Raw genomic sequence first — 15,155 nt, 5'->3', positions numbered from 1 at the left:
CATATAATTTTACAAACTACAAATATCTTAAAACTTTTCTTTTATTGACATTCCAACTGAAGCACATTAAAACTGGGAACAACTGTATCTGCATTAAAACAGCCAAAAACAAACAATTTCTTTGTGGTGTTGTGTGATTTTTAGTAGTATGTGTGTATTAGGCCAACGTCACGTATACGGCATCAGTGGCCACACCGCAGTTATTGTCTTTCATAGACATTAGTACATAACCATCATTTCCCCAGTAAGTCGACCAGGAATTCTTCACAAGCCAGTAGGGCTCATTATCCAGTATCCCATAACCAACCGCAAGCACAGCATGATCCAAGTCATCCGTTCCGTTTTCTGTGAATGTATGCAACATGAGCAAGGGTTAAAACTATGCATAAACATGAATACATGAATTATTGGTGTACATGTTACTTTTATAAGACAGTCTGTGACATTTACTGTGTCAAATATGGTAAAGCAGGCAGGCAGTGTACAGAAGAATGGTCTTTCTATGTTCATGTATGTTACATAATAAATGCCTTTAGACTCACTGCATGCTGGTTCGTAGTAGACTCCATTGCTGTAGAAGGAGAATGAGCGGTGAGCAGCATCAATGCTGACCGCTACAGGGCCGAATTTAAAGATGGCAGCCTTCAGTGCCGCAATATCACCACTGGTCACATTTGTGTAGCTGCTCACACTTGCCACCATTGACGACTTATTATAATGACACAAACCATTCTGAAACACAGACACACACAATAATGACTCCTCTGTACAGTATTGTGCAAAAGTCGTCCAGCTTTGTTGTTTTATGAAAATTTAAAGGATCATCCATGTTTATTTTTCACTCTATATTATTAAAGGTGCCAAAGAATGCATTGATACAATGTTTTACATTTTACTCTAATACCTACATAGAAGTTATGAGACTTTATTAAATGCAAAAATGATATAAAGACAGTTTGACACGTCCATGTACATCCCTAGGATTTGTCCCCAAAATGAAATGGTCCATTATTACTTTATTTGAAAGGGTCATAAATAATAATGTTAAGCTTTGCTCTGATTTCTCAGAGCGGCTCATTTCATTAGCTCTGTGTGTGTGCTAACAGACCTTATGTTTAAGCATGTATCATACGAAGACACCGATTTTGAGGAATAATAAAATATTCGGAGATGGAAATTGATTTTTCTGAGTGGTGAGTTTGTGTTTTTTTGTATGGACCTGCAAACAGTGACTCTAAAGTCAACAGTAGAACTTCAGCCTAAACGCTAGCATATAGCATTAACTAGCATATAACGCTAACTCAGCAGTCAGAACTTTGTTTTTAGCATTGCAACAATGTTGTAATTAGTTTAATCTGTAATTTAATGTTGGAGCGTACATCTCAACTGTGATGTCACAGTCTGTGTTATGTTTCCAGCAATCTTTTGAATGCACTAGGTTTACATAAAAAAAGGAAACAATTGTGTTTGACGCTCACAATATGTCATTTCCATGTACAGAGCTCTTATTATTCATCTATGCCTAGGTTAGTAAATTTTTTAGGTTTTACATTCTACGGCACCTTTAAATTACAAACAAAAAAAATATCGGAAATATGTACAAAAAAATAAAATAAAATTGTAGTACAAATGGCTTCTGGCAAGTCAGTATTTAGTGTGACCTCCATTGGCACTAAATACATCTTGAACTTTTTTGAGGAGACCAAATCATTAGATTAGAAATTAGGGTTTCATTTTATTTAGGTTTAAGAGAGCCTACAGGTTCCTGCTGTTACTCAAATGTAAGAGGAGCTCACACTAAATACTAGATATTAGCTCATAATTTTATTCAGATTTTTAATACTGCTTTAATACTTTATGCATAAAAATAACATTTAATCCCAACCAATAATCAGAAAACAGTACTATACTATATAAAATGTTCTTATTGAAGATTGTATTTAAAATTGTGCTGTATTAGGGTGTACACACCATGCCCATATATGATCCATAGTCCTCTGCGGTAGAAATGCCACCATGTTTCATCATCCATTCCAAAGCTCTCCACTCCTCTCCTCCATCACAGCCGTTATTACCGAACCCCCATGTGCAGTCCACAAGCATCTGCTGGGACAATGACACTAGCGTTCCTGTCTAAAACAAGCAGAGAGAAAGAGAGTTAAATCTGTGGCAGAAGATAAATACGAGATCTCGCTTTAGTAGTGCACACTATTCATTCATTACGTGACACATACAAATAAGTTATGACATTTATAAGCAGACATGGCACTCATTTCAATTTAAAAAAATGTATAGTGTTGTCTTTGTAGTGTATATCAGCTGCTGTGTTAGGTTTATTAGTACTGTGTTATTATGTTTAGGGGCGGTTTCCCGGACACGGCTTATCTTAGTCTCAGATTAAAATGCATGTTTGAGCTGCCTTAATTTGAAAAACACCTCATACTGACGTAATATTAACATACATTAACATACCAGAAATGTTTTTTGTAAAAAAAATACTTAAATGTTCTAATATAACTAAGGCCTAGTCCTGGATTAATCTAAACCCTGTCAGGGAAGCAGCCCCATAGAGTTTATAGTGCAGATTTGCCTTAAGGAAAAGTGCTCCCTCTAGTGTTCCTGTGGTGGCAAAGCTCCAGCAAGATCCACAAACAGCCTGGTCTTTTACCGGGGTCACGGCACCTTAAAACAAAAATATACAACGACTGGGTTAACATTCGACAAATCATAAAAACAGAGATAGATCAATCCACAAAAAGGCTTCTGAAACACACCATACAGCCTCCAGTCTATTGAATCAGGGGTGGCTACAGAGCGAATTTCAGAGGGAAAAGGCTTTGCTTTTCGATAAGTCCGTTTGCCTTTACTTCCTCTCATCACAGCCAATTCTGCCTCTGATCGATCAGCCAGATAATTCACGGAAAGAGAGAATGAATGACCAGCTCTATTCATGGAGTGAACATACCTGAAGGATAAGAGTGAGACAAAACAAGTCTATATTAAATCAGATTTCCCCATTTTTTTATTGTAATGCTGAGAGTAAACGCTTAATCATTTATGCATTTGGCAGTGACTTACAATACATTTAAAACATACATTTTTATCATTATACACTCACCTAAAGGATTATTAGGAACACCTGTTCAATTTCTCATTAATGTAATGGTGTGGGGGATGTTTTCTTGGCACACTTTAGGCCCCTTAGTGCCAACTGGGCATTGTTTAAATGCCACGGCCTACCTGAGCATTGTTTCTGACCATGTCCATCCCTTTATGACCACCATGTACCCATCATCTGATGGCTACTTCCTGCAGGATAATGCACCATGTCACAAAGCCTGAATCATTTCAAATTGGTTTCTTGAACATGACAATGAGTTCACTGTACTAAAATGGCCCCCACAGTCACCAGATCTCAACCCAATAGAGAATCTTTGGGATGTGGTGGAACGGGAGCTTCGTGCCCTGGATGTGCATCACACAAATCTCCATCAACTGCAAGATGCTATCCTATCAATATGGGCCAACATTTCTAAAGATTGCTTTCAGCACCTTGTTGAATCAATGCCATGTAGAATAAAGGGCAGTTCTGTAGGTGAAAGGGGGTCAAACACGGTATTAGTATGGTGTTCCTAATAATCCTTTAGGTGAGTGTATGTGTTCCCTGGGATCGAGCCCATAACCTTTGCAGTGTTAGTGCAAAACTCTACCAGATAAAGGGATAGTTCACCCAAAAATGAAAATTCTGTTATCATTTACTCACTTTCATGTTGTTACACACCTGTAGAAATGTCTTTGTTTTGAGGAATGATCAGAGGCCCCATTGACTTCCACAGTATTCTTTTTCCTAATATGGAAGTCAATGGGGCTTCTGATCAATTTGGTTACAAACATTCCTCAAAATATCTTCCTATGTGTTAATTAGAACAAAGGTTGAGAGTGAGTTAATCATGATAAAAATTCATTGTTTGGGTGAACTTTCCCTTTAAGCTACAGAAACACATACCGAATATTATGCACAAAGTTGTGCTCGCGTTCCTCATGCTCTGCTTCACTGCCATACTGCCGGTTATATTTTTCCTTAAAGTGGCCGAACATTCGATGGGCATGGCCGACGGGGGAAGTGTGGACAAGATCTTGAATGGGGTTGGCCAGTAGCCGATTCTCCACACCAGGGCCGGGAAAATCCCCACAGGCCATTCCTAAACACATAATACCCCAATGAGTATTTTTTTAGTGTGCAAGTGTAATAAAGGCATTTGAGCGTGTATACCTTCAGGTAGTCTGAAAATGTCAGGGTCAGGTCTGGTGTTGTAGTCACTGTAGTCAATAAGGTACTTGTCAAAATGGGATCCTAAAAGCGTGTTAAAGCCCATCATCTCATAGTGACAGGGCATGGCTGGGGAATCGTTTCCCTCTGGCCGTGTTACCCACAGGCGATAGGTGTTCTTCTTATTACCAACTACTGTGATATTTGTCCAGACTTCACACAGAACACCTGCATAGTATTCAATCTTCTCAAACTGCAAAGAAACAACAACATTTGCATTACAAATAACGCAGTGAGACTTGTGGGATCTAATCGGTTCTCTAAATTTAAGATGGCTTGTCTGGATGAAGAGATATTTATTAAAGATTAGTCAATTTTCTTTAAAAAATCCAGATAATTTACTCACCACCATGTCATCCAAACTGTTGATGTCTTTCTTTGTTCAGTTGAGAAGAAATTATGTTTTTTGTCATTCTAGGATTTTCCTCATTTTAATGGACTTTAATGGACACCAACACGTAGCAGTTTTAATGCAGTTTAAAATAGCAGTTACAACACAGTTTTAAAGGACTCTAAACAATCCCAAATGAGGCATAAGGGTCTTATGTAGCGAAACTTAAAAAATATGCACTTTTAAACCACAACTTCTCGTCTTCCTCCGGCTGGGTGATGAGCCAGCGCGAACTTGCGTAATTGCGTAATGCCGTGGTAAGGTCACGTGTTACATATATGAAACACACATTTGCGGACCATTTTAAACAATAAACCAAGACAAAGACATTACTAGGTATCATTCGACATACAACAACCTCTTTCTCCACACTTGTAAACACTGGGGCGTAGTTTCGATACGTCATCCGTGACCTCTTGACGTGATGACGTATTACGTGGTCGCGCCGGCGCGTTACAGGTCGAAGGAAGACAAGAAGTTGTGTTGTAAAAGTGCATATCTTTTATTTTTCTTGTCAAAAATGTCAATTGTTTCCCTAGATAAGGCCCTTATGCCTCGTTTAGGATCGTTTAGAGTCTTTTGAAACTGCAATTTGAAACTACATTAAAACTGTTAAGCATTGGGGTCCATTAAAGTCCATTAAAATGTGAAAAATCCTGGAATGTTTTCCTCAAAAAACATAATTTCTTCTCGACTGAACAAAGAAAGACATCAACAGTTTGGATGACATGGTGGTGAGTAAATTACCTGGATTTTTTTAAGAAAATGGACTAATCCTTTAACGTCAATGCGACAGGACAGACATGCATTCAGTTTCCTCATGTGTTAATAGACACATACCTGAAAACCTTGCAGGTCAGGCAGTGCCTTCTGTGGAAGTACAGGTCCCTCTTTGGTACCATTGAGCTGGAAACACTTCATAACATTAAGTTCTGTCTCAGTGGTCACTGGTGTGATCTTGTAGAGGGCGCCGTTGTCAAAGTCAGTACCAATCTGGAAAGTGCTCACCTGACCTGCAATGAGCACAACCATTACAGCATCCACTTCTGGTAGAGGAGTTTACTGAGAGAAAAAAAATCACTTACCGTGATAATAGTCGATTCGACTTTTCTTCCCCTCAAGATCATACCATGCTTCAAATGGCTCTTTGATCTCAGCGTAAGGCAAAGATATCACACCTAGTAAAAGGACGATATGTTAACTATAAGCTTTCTAGAGGAGGAAAGTCACTGAAAGGGTGCTGTATTGAAATATACCTTTTACGTGATACATCTTTCCGAAATCAGGAACTGTCCTGCCACCAAGTGGTGTTGCATCTGCGGAAGTGAACACAAAGAGGTTTTCATTCATTCTCATTCTTTCTCTCACATATACATAAACACCTGCTGCAAACTAATACAAATGTTCACAAATACCATTATAAACCATCAGCTGTTTACCATTACACCATTACAAAATTCCTTGATGTAGTGTGATTTGGAAGGTATTCCAGTAGGATTTAATGGTGTTGTATTACTAGATCAGTGGTTCAAACTGGGGGCCGCGAGATGGTGCCAGGGGGGCCCCGGTTTTATGACATTTTATAAAATACATGAATTTATCATGAATTCTGTGTAATTAAACCTAAAAAATATGGCTACTAACCAACAGCACTACTATTAATAATTGAATATGTTTTGTTTAATTAAAATGTAAAGTTTTAGAACACATTTGTCATAAATTTTCTTTGAGGGGCCGCGAAGAAATGCACCGTACACAAGTTTAAAAAGTTTGAGAACCACTGTACTAGATAACTTCCCATTAATTGACCAAAGAAGAGAGAGAGACCATTACGATTTCCGCAAAAACCAATACAATTCGCATTACATTAAATCTATTAATAAGGGACATTAGACCATTACTAGTAAAATATTACAGGAACTGCGATGTAGCGATAATATCACGAGACTGACGTTTGAGATTGCATAAACACCCCCTCTTCCTGCTTTTTATGGTTGTCTACTTAAAAAAAAAATATTTACCTGTAATGCACGACAGAACCACGACTCCTGCTAGAATAAACCACATAGTATACGCAGATGATTAGATTAATCTACTGAATTCAGACAGACATTGATACTGTTTGAAAATGCGAATCGCTTTCTTCCGCCAGAATTCATGAAAGTCCCGACACATAATAAAAAAAAAAACAAGACGAGTGTTGTGATAGTGGAGTCAAAAACGTTTGCACCAATCACGACGCTTGATTATAGAGGGCGGGGCTAAATTAAAGTCATATGACGTGAGGGTCCACCGTTGCTCACATGACTAGTCAGCTGTTTACATTGTGTAATTTCTTCCTTGTGGCATTTAGAAGTGCTTTCTTGAGCAATTATTTTGTATAATCGTTAACTAATAAGTAAAGATTTGTTGAGTATGCTAAAAAAAGGTATGCAGAACTTTTAAATAGCTCATGAGGTACGATGATAATATCATGAGCTGATCGATCTGCGCATAGACGAACGCGCCTGTAGTCTGCATTCAGTAAAACGAGACCTCAGCTCAGTAACAGCATTGCTGAAATGCATGAAACGTGAGCTGTTAGATTTGCTACTGTAAAATATCAGATAAAGTTTTATGTCGATATCTTTTAAAATGTATATTAAGTTGTATGAGACATAAAAAAGTGAAACAATTAAACAGTATCAAAACACTTTTATTTAATATGTGTTAATTTATAATAAAAAAAATAAAAAAAAATATATTAAATGTATTTTAATTAAAGAAAAAAATGTGGTTTTATTAATTTAGCATATTTAATTACATGTGGGGCGGGGCTTGGCCAGCAATGTCACCCACTGCACTGTTAAAAACAACAAGAGTTACAAACCCCAAATAAATTGTTTACATTAGTAAAAAAAAGCTAAATGAGAACGAAGATAGAGATCCTCTTTTAAAACAAAGTTGAATTAAAAAAGAGAAACATTTCAATATTCTTAAGGACATTTTAAGATAAAAAAGTAGGGTGACCATACGTGCCATTCTTCCCGGATGCATCCCGTCCAGGATTTCGGTGCGTCTTCCGGAAGTCGTATTTGTCGACCGCATACGTCATAGAGGATTATTATTATTATTACAGAAAAGCAACCGTTACATTTTAAGGTAAGAATGAAACTACGATTGTATATCTTATGTTTTTAACTGAATGGCGTATGCGGTCAACAAATACGACTTCCGGAAGACGCACGGAAATCCTGGACGGGATGCGTCCGGGAAGAATGGCACGTATGGTCACCCTAAGTTAAAGGGACACTCAACTTTTTTTGAAAATATGCTCATTTTCCAGCTCCCTTAAGGTACATTCACATTATAAGCGACTAGAAGTAGCAGAGCGACGCAATCTCATTGCTTTCAATGGAAGCTCGGCGGCATCCGGCGACACGAGCGCCAGTGACCGTTGACGGCTGGATGGGCATGTCCAGTCACGCGTCAAAGTTAAGAAATGTTTAACTTTATGCAAATTATCAACGACATTCGGGAGCGACTATCAATGAGAACAAAGCAGTGGAGTTCACGTCATCCGCCTCTCGTCAGTTACTGGTAGGGTGGCCATTCGTGCCAGTTCCGCCGGACACGTCCCGAACATGTTTTCGGGTTCGTTCTCCGGAAGTCGCGTTGGTCGACCACATACGTCATCAAGGTTTAATATTTCGGGTTTAATTTCAAAAAAGCAACCATTACATTTCAAGGTAAGAATGAAACTACAATCATTGTATGTCTTAAAAGACATAAATCTTCATTTTCTAATGTATTTTAACTGAAATGTGAGAACCTTGATGACGTATACGGTTGAGCAACGCGACTTCCGGAGAACGAACACGAAATCCTGTTCGGGACGTGTCCGGCGGAACTGGCACGAATGGCCACCCTAGTTACTGGAGTAGACGTTACTCATTTGTTTATGACAACCAGATATAGAAACGCCTCTTTTGAAAGAGACGAGTGACACACAGCGACAAAGTCGCCTATAATGTGAATGTACCTTTAGAGTTAAACTGATCTCCGGGTCTGGCGGTAACATTTTAGCATAGCTTAGCATAATCCATTGAATCTGATTAGACCATTAGCATCGCGCTAAAAAATAACCAAAGAGTTTCAATATTTTTCCTGTTTAAAATTTGACTCTTCTGTAGTTACATTGTGTACTAAGACCGAAAGAAAATTAAAAGTCGCACTTTTCTATGCAATATGGCTAGGAACTATACTCTCATTCTGGCATAATAATCAAGGACTTTGCTGCTGTACCATGGCTGCACAAGACACATTGATATTACGCAGCACATGAAAATAGTCCCATGCTATTGAAAGTAACCAAGGGGACTAATTTCGGGCACTGCGTAATATCATTGCGCCTGCTGCAGCCATGGTACAGCAGCAAAGTCCTTGATAATTATGCCAGAATGATAGTATAGTTCCTAGCCATATTTCCTAGAAAATCACAACTTTTAATTTTCCGTCGGTCTTAGTACACGATGTAGCTACAGAAGAGTCAAGTTTTAAATAGGAAAATATAGAAACTCTTTGGTTATTTTGTTAGAGCAATGCTAATGGTCTAATCAGATTAAATGGATTATGCTAAGCTATGCTAAAAATGCTAGCGCCAGACCCGGAGATTGTCTGAATGGATTCCAAAACAGTAAAAATCAAATGTGTTACTCTAGGGAAGCTGGAAAATAAGCACATTTTCAAAAAAAGTGGAGTGTCCCTTTGTTTCTATTAAGATTTGTATCACATTCATAAGTCTAACATAAGCTCTTCTAATGGTGACATCATTATTCACCAATTTGTCTGTTTTATTAATTCACAACATAACCAACGAAAAATGCGTAATGGATCATTTTTAACAAATCCTTGTGCAATTATGTTTTTCTTTTTCTTTCTTTACATTTGCCCTCCATGTAGAGGTTCATGTCTGGTTTGTTTTGACCGACAGAGATTTAGGCCTAATTGATAATAAGTACTTAGTGATAATTCTACAAACAGGGGAGTCGGACTGGGGGTAAAACCAGTACTGATTACCAGGGCCCCAAAGGAAGAGAGGGCCCTTGAAAAGTCTGACTATATTATGGGGGTGGGGCATGGGGGCCCATCAAGACTGCCTATGCATAGGGCCCGAGATCTTGTGCAACGCCCCTGTCTACAAAAGCATTAACCTAACTCTACTGTGGATTTCTCACATCCTTGTCATTATTTGCATCTTCTATATGCAACAGGATTGATTTATTACTCAGACAGTTACACAACTATAGTAGCAGGTCAAATATGCATGTTAAACCCAGTTTACTCAGAGCAGAGCTGTAAATTTGTCCTGATTGGCAGACTGGCTTCCACCCAGCTGTTGGGGCTCTGCATAACACTGGACCACACGCTTATCTCTTCTTCTGTAGAGTCCATCCAGCAAACAGACTGACCGTAACTCACACCTGCAACACACAAACTTTAACTTACACAGTTCCACTTAATACTACTAATATTTTGGACACATAAAAATGTGTGTCACCTGAGCCAGTGCTTAATCGTACTCCGCCCAGACAGGTAGAGGGCTTTTGGCTCCAGACTGTTATCTCAGCGCATGCTTGAATAAGATCACTGGACTCAAACCCATCATAAACCATGGTGTGGTTGAACTGTGGGTTAACAGAACCTCGAACCACACGTGTCTGTTGGCCGCTGACACCACTTTCATCTGGTAGTACAACACTGCTCAAAAAAACACATACCATACATTATAATACTTACTGTATATGACTACATAATGACAAATATGAATGATACACACATACCTTTTCACGTAAGTATTGGGTGTGCCACGTTTTGTGGGAAGGAGGCCAACAATCTCTCTCAACCAAATGTGCAGCTCACCAGTCAATTGGTTACCACTTCCTACAAAAAATATGCACATACAAATATAATGTTGCATCTGTACACACCACAGGGTTTGAAAGTGTCTAATGAGACTCACCTATTGAAGGTATAAACTTAATTGAGAAGAGAACAGTCCCACGGTTGATGATGTTGGCATCTTGACTTATTTTAACCTATGACGCAAAGACAGATTATTATGAAGTGAAATTGACTTGAGTTTATTTAACTACCTATATTGTCTTGTATTAGCTCACTCTTGGCTGGAGGGTGTACCAGGTAGGTTGTGTGTTACCCCAGTCCCACTGTCCCAAGCCCACTTCCACCTCACCCAGGAAGAGATTTCGTCTCATTCGCTCTATGTGCCAGACTGAAATACTCAGCACACGAGCCTGAAGGTCCAGTCTGCGCACTTTGTACTGGAAACAAGCAACAATTTATGATTGAGTGAAGAATAAACCGCAGGTTGGACAATGTATTTTAAAAGCATAGCAAGTGTTGAAGCTTAGAAGTTTTTGTAGAGTACATTTCTTATAGTATCATGAATTTAAAAAAATTATGCTGAACTCACTTTTATAATCTCATCATAGACTGGATTTAATGTTTTCCTCTTTACAGATGTTTTTTTCTTACTGCGGGATGTGTTGTCAGGAAGAAGGTAAATTTTTACATACCTGTTCACAAAAGATGAACAGAGAAGTCAGAAAGGAGGAAAAGAATGACTGTTTCCCTTTCTCATGCACTTAATATTAGTTATTTTTTTCCGTTTGCTTCAGTTTTAACAAATTTATCCTTTTAGTTTAGTTCAATTTTCACATTATAACTCTTACTATAGTTTTAGTAAGTGTCATTTTATAGTATATTTTTTATTTTATGGCTGTCGGTTAATGATGTAAATGAAGTAACTATCAACCGTACATAGTTGCATTTTCAAACCTTTTTATTGCAATGGTGGTTGCTTGTAAAGGTTTCAAATTTGTGACCATCTCTGTAAAATCCAGGCTAAAGTCTTATGATCAGGGTGCGATTTGTGAAAAAATCAGAGGGGGGATGTTTTTCAAATATTTTTATTTATAAAAAATAATTATGCATGCCAGAATGTATTCTTTCATTATGCTTTGAGCCAGACATGCAAAACCACACATGCAATGGACAACATACTCTCAATATAACAATACTAGCTACGAGTAGGCTATAAAATATATGCGATGATATGCTGCTTGGACTCATTTTCATTTATTATTTTAGCGCTGATATAGACTATTGGCACTTGGCATGGGTTACATGAGGATCATGACACAACCTAGACACTGTCACCTATTGTCACAGGAGCGGAAGCTCTGACAGTAATACTAACTGTTGTTTGCATGACATTATTTGTGATTTTCTAGTTTTTATATGTAAAAATGCCATTTATATGGTTATTTTATTTTTTATCAGAGGCAGGGATATAAAGACCAGGGGGGATAAGCCCCCCATCCACCCAGCAAGATTAGGAGCATCATAGTTTGATGTATATATGTATATATATATATATATAATGTTGGATGAATTTATGTAGAAAACAGAGAGGTTTCACAAACTGGTTCACATTTTACAATATACTGTATATTAAAAGTATAAAAAATATGTAAAAGTAAAATTGTAAAAAAAACATCTTTATTAAGGTGTGGTGCTTTGTTTTTTTTTGTTTATTTTTCTTTTTTAGTTTTCAAAATCTGAAATCTTTTCCTTTAATTAAAAGAATTCTACTTACAATGGTGTCAAAAATTCTGAGAGAAAATAAATAATAAAAAAAAACAAGTAAAAATATACTCACGGGTCGGAGCGATTTTTGCGAGCCGACGCGAGATCTTGACAGCGTATTATATGGATGTGAAGCTCTTCTTTTTTTGTATCGTACTGCAGTGAGAACTGAATCTGTCCTGATACCACAACATCACTGAAATCCCCCACACTGTACAGGCTCATTAAGCTGCCATTCATCTAACCACAAAGAAACCAGCATCATGTTGACATCTTCAAAGATGCTGTGGTGTTGTGCTGCATCAAATGTGTGTCTTACCATATGATGCGAGCTCAAGCTGGTGACTGAGCCGAATCTAGAACGATCCAGTTCAGGACTGCCAGAGTTAATATCTCCCCCCGAGTCAACCTGCAAAAAGATCAAACACAAAAAATAACCATACTATATATACTAAATACTAGATGTTTTTAGAGATGCATGTATTTGTATAATTAAGCATGCTGTAAGGACCTTCATGGAGGGCAATGCACTTGACAGAGTTCTGCAGTCCGTGTCCTCTGACTGAACAACACTTTCTGGTATTTGCAAGAAAAGAGTGATGATGAAATCATAAAATATTATTAGCATAATGAATTATTGCACCTTATTTTCTGGTGCCATTAAATATAACTCAATGCGAGTATAGTCTCATTTACCTTCAAGACTCAAAACACCATTTGTTTCCGATGTATTCTGTTAAAAGAAAAAAACATGTGAAATGCTTTAACTAATTTAACACACAAATAAGCATCTCTCTTGCAAATATACTGAAATACAAACAGAAATATAAGCTGACCTTTGTCTTGGATTGGGCTTCAAAGGCCATTCTGTGAATAGGACTACAAAAGATGTACTAAACTTAATTGCAATACTCAGAGTAACATACTACCACAACATATTAAAGTGCATTAGTGACACCAACCTTTCCACAACTTCCTTCTCTCTTTTGTTCTCTTCCTGACTCTTGCCATCTTCTGCAACGTTTATATTTTCCAGCACTTCTTCCTCTGTACTTTTTTTGTCCTCTTGGCGCTCAGGTAACGGGGAAGAAGAGTTATTGCCATTACTGAATATCTCCATCAGAGGGACATCTAAACAAATAAAAACTAAAGAACTTAACATATGGAGAAAATATGAAAATGAAACAATCGTATACACCCAAATGAATATGTACACTATGCTACATTGATGAGTAAAATATCATGTGACCTTTATCACGCTTCTTACGGCGTAAAGATGCATGCACAACATCAACACCTCCCTTCTGATATCTTTTAGAGCGCTGCTCATTAAACCACGCCCCTGAGAGCCAACGAAAACGGGCAGGGTCTGATTCGGTCTGCTGAAGTTTACTGAAACAATGCACAAGTATTATACCAGCCATATTAAACATATATTCTCTATAAATATACGATGTGTGCAAGATGTAAACACGCTTACCGTATTCGGTCTTCCTCTTTGCTGCGTAGTTCAGCATCTCTCAGCAGCACACTGAGGATAACAGTTTGCTCCACCTCAGTTAGATGACCCAGATTCAGTAAATGTTCCCCTTCCATCACAGACACACCTTATACAGATCACACTTCTGGTTTTTAAAATGATGATCTATGAGAGAGCACACCTTAGTGGTTAAAGTGTTAAACCTTTGAAAACTGAAAGACTTCCAGGTGTCATTATGAATGATTCATTATCATTACCATTACCATGTGACAATCTTTTAACAAAAGTGTCTGGATCAATTTTCAAACATAGATCCAAAAATAGGAGGACAACAGATAATGGACACGATTGTACAAGAAACGATTGCCACATAGGATGTTACACTTATCAGGGTGTATCAATATTCTGATTGCCACATACTAGGGTGTATCAGTATTCGGATTATCTGATCAATATATCGATATATATATATTGTTAACATACATTTTACTTGTTTTGTATGATAATTTAGTTCTAACCTGGATTAATGCTTATCCATGTCCATGTTCATAAAGGGACTTGGGTTTCCTAAAATAACAACACAACAATATTAAGACTTTTTCTTTGAACAACAAAATACATGTATAGCCAGTAGATAAAGGAAGAAAAAAACATGTTTACAAAAGTAAAAAAATCTTACAATGACAAGGCGAGCGATGCTGACACAATTGAACAGCGCACGCGCACAACAAACAGTGGCAAACAAGGCAAAAGTAAACAAATTGCTTACCATCCAGACCAAAGTGTTTTCCAATCTTCGAAAAATATATTCAGTGTTAAAATTCACTTTTTCGTAATCTCAAAAACTAAATCTCAAATTTGTGGATAACGAGCAAGTGTTTATTAAACAGTAATTGTTTTGTTGGGAGTTCTCAGTCTAGTCCTTGAACACCGAAAAACAACCATATAAATTCAATCAACATTAACTTGCAGCTAAAAATCTCAATGAGAGTCAAATGTAAAAACTCGATTTCATATTAACGTTAACAGATGGATTCGCACCTGTCAAACTCTTTAATTTTTACCTCACCGATTCAATCAAATAAATGCATAGTACTCAAAAACGTCACTATTTTCGTCCGTATTCAATACCTTTGTCTCACATATGGTCCTCTGGGTCATTCATTATCGTCGCCTTTCTTTAACTGTAGTTAACTTGAGTAGTCGGTCGTCTCTAGTCTGCACACACTCGAATCTGTGCGTGATTTGGCAGGACTGGCACCCACACGCCCGCTTTCGGGCAAACTGCAAAATACGAACCGGATTCA

At 37.7% G+C, this 15,155-nt stretch overlaps 2 protein-coding genes across 3 annotated transcripts; both read right to left on the bottom strand.

The window, feature by feature from the left end:
- Window positions 1-23: 23 nt before the first annotated feature.
- Window positions 24-6,917, bottom strand: LOC135780984 (digestive cysteine proteinase 2-like). Its single transcript, XM_065291295.2, has 11 exons — window positions 6,743-6,917; window positions 5,978-6,037; window positions 5,807-5,899; window positions 5,562-5,734; window positions 4,274-4,523; window positions 4,007-4,202; window positions 2,775-2,965; window positions 2,591-2,682; window positions 1,972-2,133; window positions 543-732; window positions 24-345 (listed from the first exon to the last, which is right to left on the bottom strand). The coding sequence occupies exons 1-11, from the start codon at window positions 6,786-6,788 to the stop codon at window positions 158-160; spliced, it is 1,641 nt and encodes a 546-aa protein (XP_065147367.1). The 5' UTR covers window positions 6,789-6,917; the 3' UTR covers window positions 24-157.
- A 2,348-nt stretch (window positions 6,918-9,265) lies between these two features.
- sytl1 (synaptotagmin-like 1) lies at window positions 9,266-15,142 on the bottom strand. Of its 2 annotated transcripts, none has more exons than XM_065291284.2 (16): window positions 14,980-15,142; window positions 14,367-14,415; window positions 13,849-14,013; window positions 13,636-13,760; window positions 13,331-13,499; window positions 13,205-13,247; window positions 13,065-13,101; window positions 12,880-12,944; window positions 12,688-12,777; window positions 12,442-12,608; window positions 11,194-11,296; window positions 10,880-11,041; window positions 10,723-10,798; window positions 10,544-10,643; window positions 10,261-10,460; window positions 9,266-10,183 (listed from the first exon to the last, which is right to left on the bottom strand). In XM_065291284.2, the coding sequence occupies exons 3-16, from the start codon at window positions 13,962-13,964 to the stop codon at window positions 10,041-10,043; spliced, it is 1,596 nt and encodes a 531-aa protein (XP_065147356.1). In that variant the 5' UTR covers window positions 13,965-14,013; window positions 14,367-14,415; window positions 14,980-15,142; the 3' UTR covers window positions 9,266-10,040. The 2 variants fall into 2 exon arrangements, with proteins under 2 accessions (XP_065147356.1, XP_065147354.1); XM_065291282.2 differs by having other exon boundaries at window positions 13,618-13,760; window positions 14,980-15,141.
- Window positions 15,143-15,155: the final 13 nt, after the last annotated feature.

This window comes from Paramisgurnus dabryanus, chromosome 19, assembly GCF_030506205.2.
Source record: "Paramisgurnus dabryanus chromosome 19, PD_genome_1.1, whole genome shotgun sequence".
NCBI lineage: Eukaryota > Metazoa > Chordata > Actinopteri > Cypriniformes > Cobitidae > Paramisgurnus > Paramisgurnus dabryanus.
The sequence above is the reverse complement of the archived record's forward strand: the minus strand, read 5'-3'. Positions and strand labels throughout refer to the sequence as shown.

Coding starts and splice junctions, on each gene's coding strand:
- LOC135780984 (XM_065291295.2), bottom strand. CDS start 6,788: ATGTGGTTTATTCTAGCAGGAGTCGTGGTTCTGTCGTGCATTACAG. Junction 6,038..6,742: donor GGTTCTGTCGTGCATTACAG/GTAAATATTTTT, acceptor TCACTTCCGCAG/ATGCAACACCACTTGGTGGC. Junction 346..542: donor CTACTACGAACCAGCATGCA/GTGAGTCTAAAG, acceptor ATACATTCACAG/AAAACGGAACGGATGACTTG.
- sytl1 (XM_065291282.2), bottom strand. CDS start 13,964: ATGGAAGGGGAACATTTACTGAATCTGGGTCATCTAACTGAGGTGGAG. Junction 13,761..13,848: donor AAAGAGGAAGACCGAATACG/GTAAGCGTGTTT, acceptor GCATTGTTTCAG/TAAACTTCAGCAGACCGAAT. Junction 12,609..12,687: donor GCTTGAGCTCGCATCATATG/GTAAGACACACA, acceptor CTTTGTGGTTAG/ATGAATGGCAGCTTAATGAG.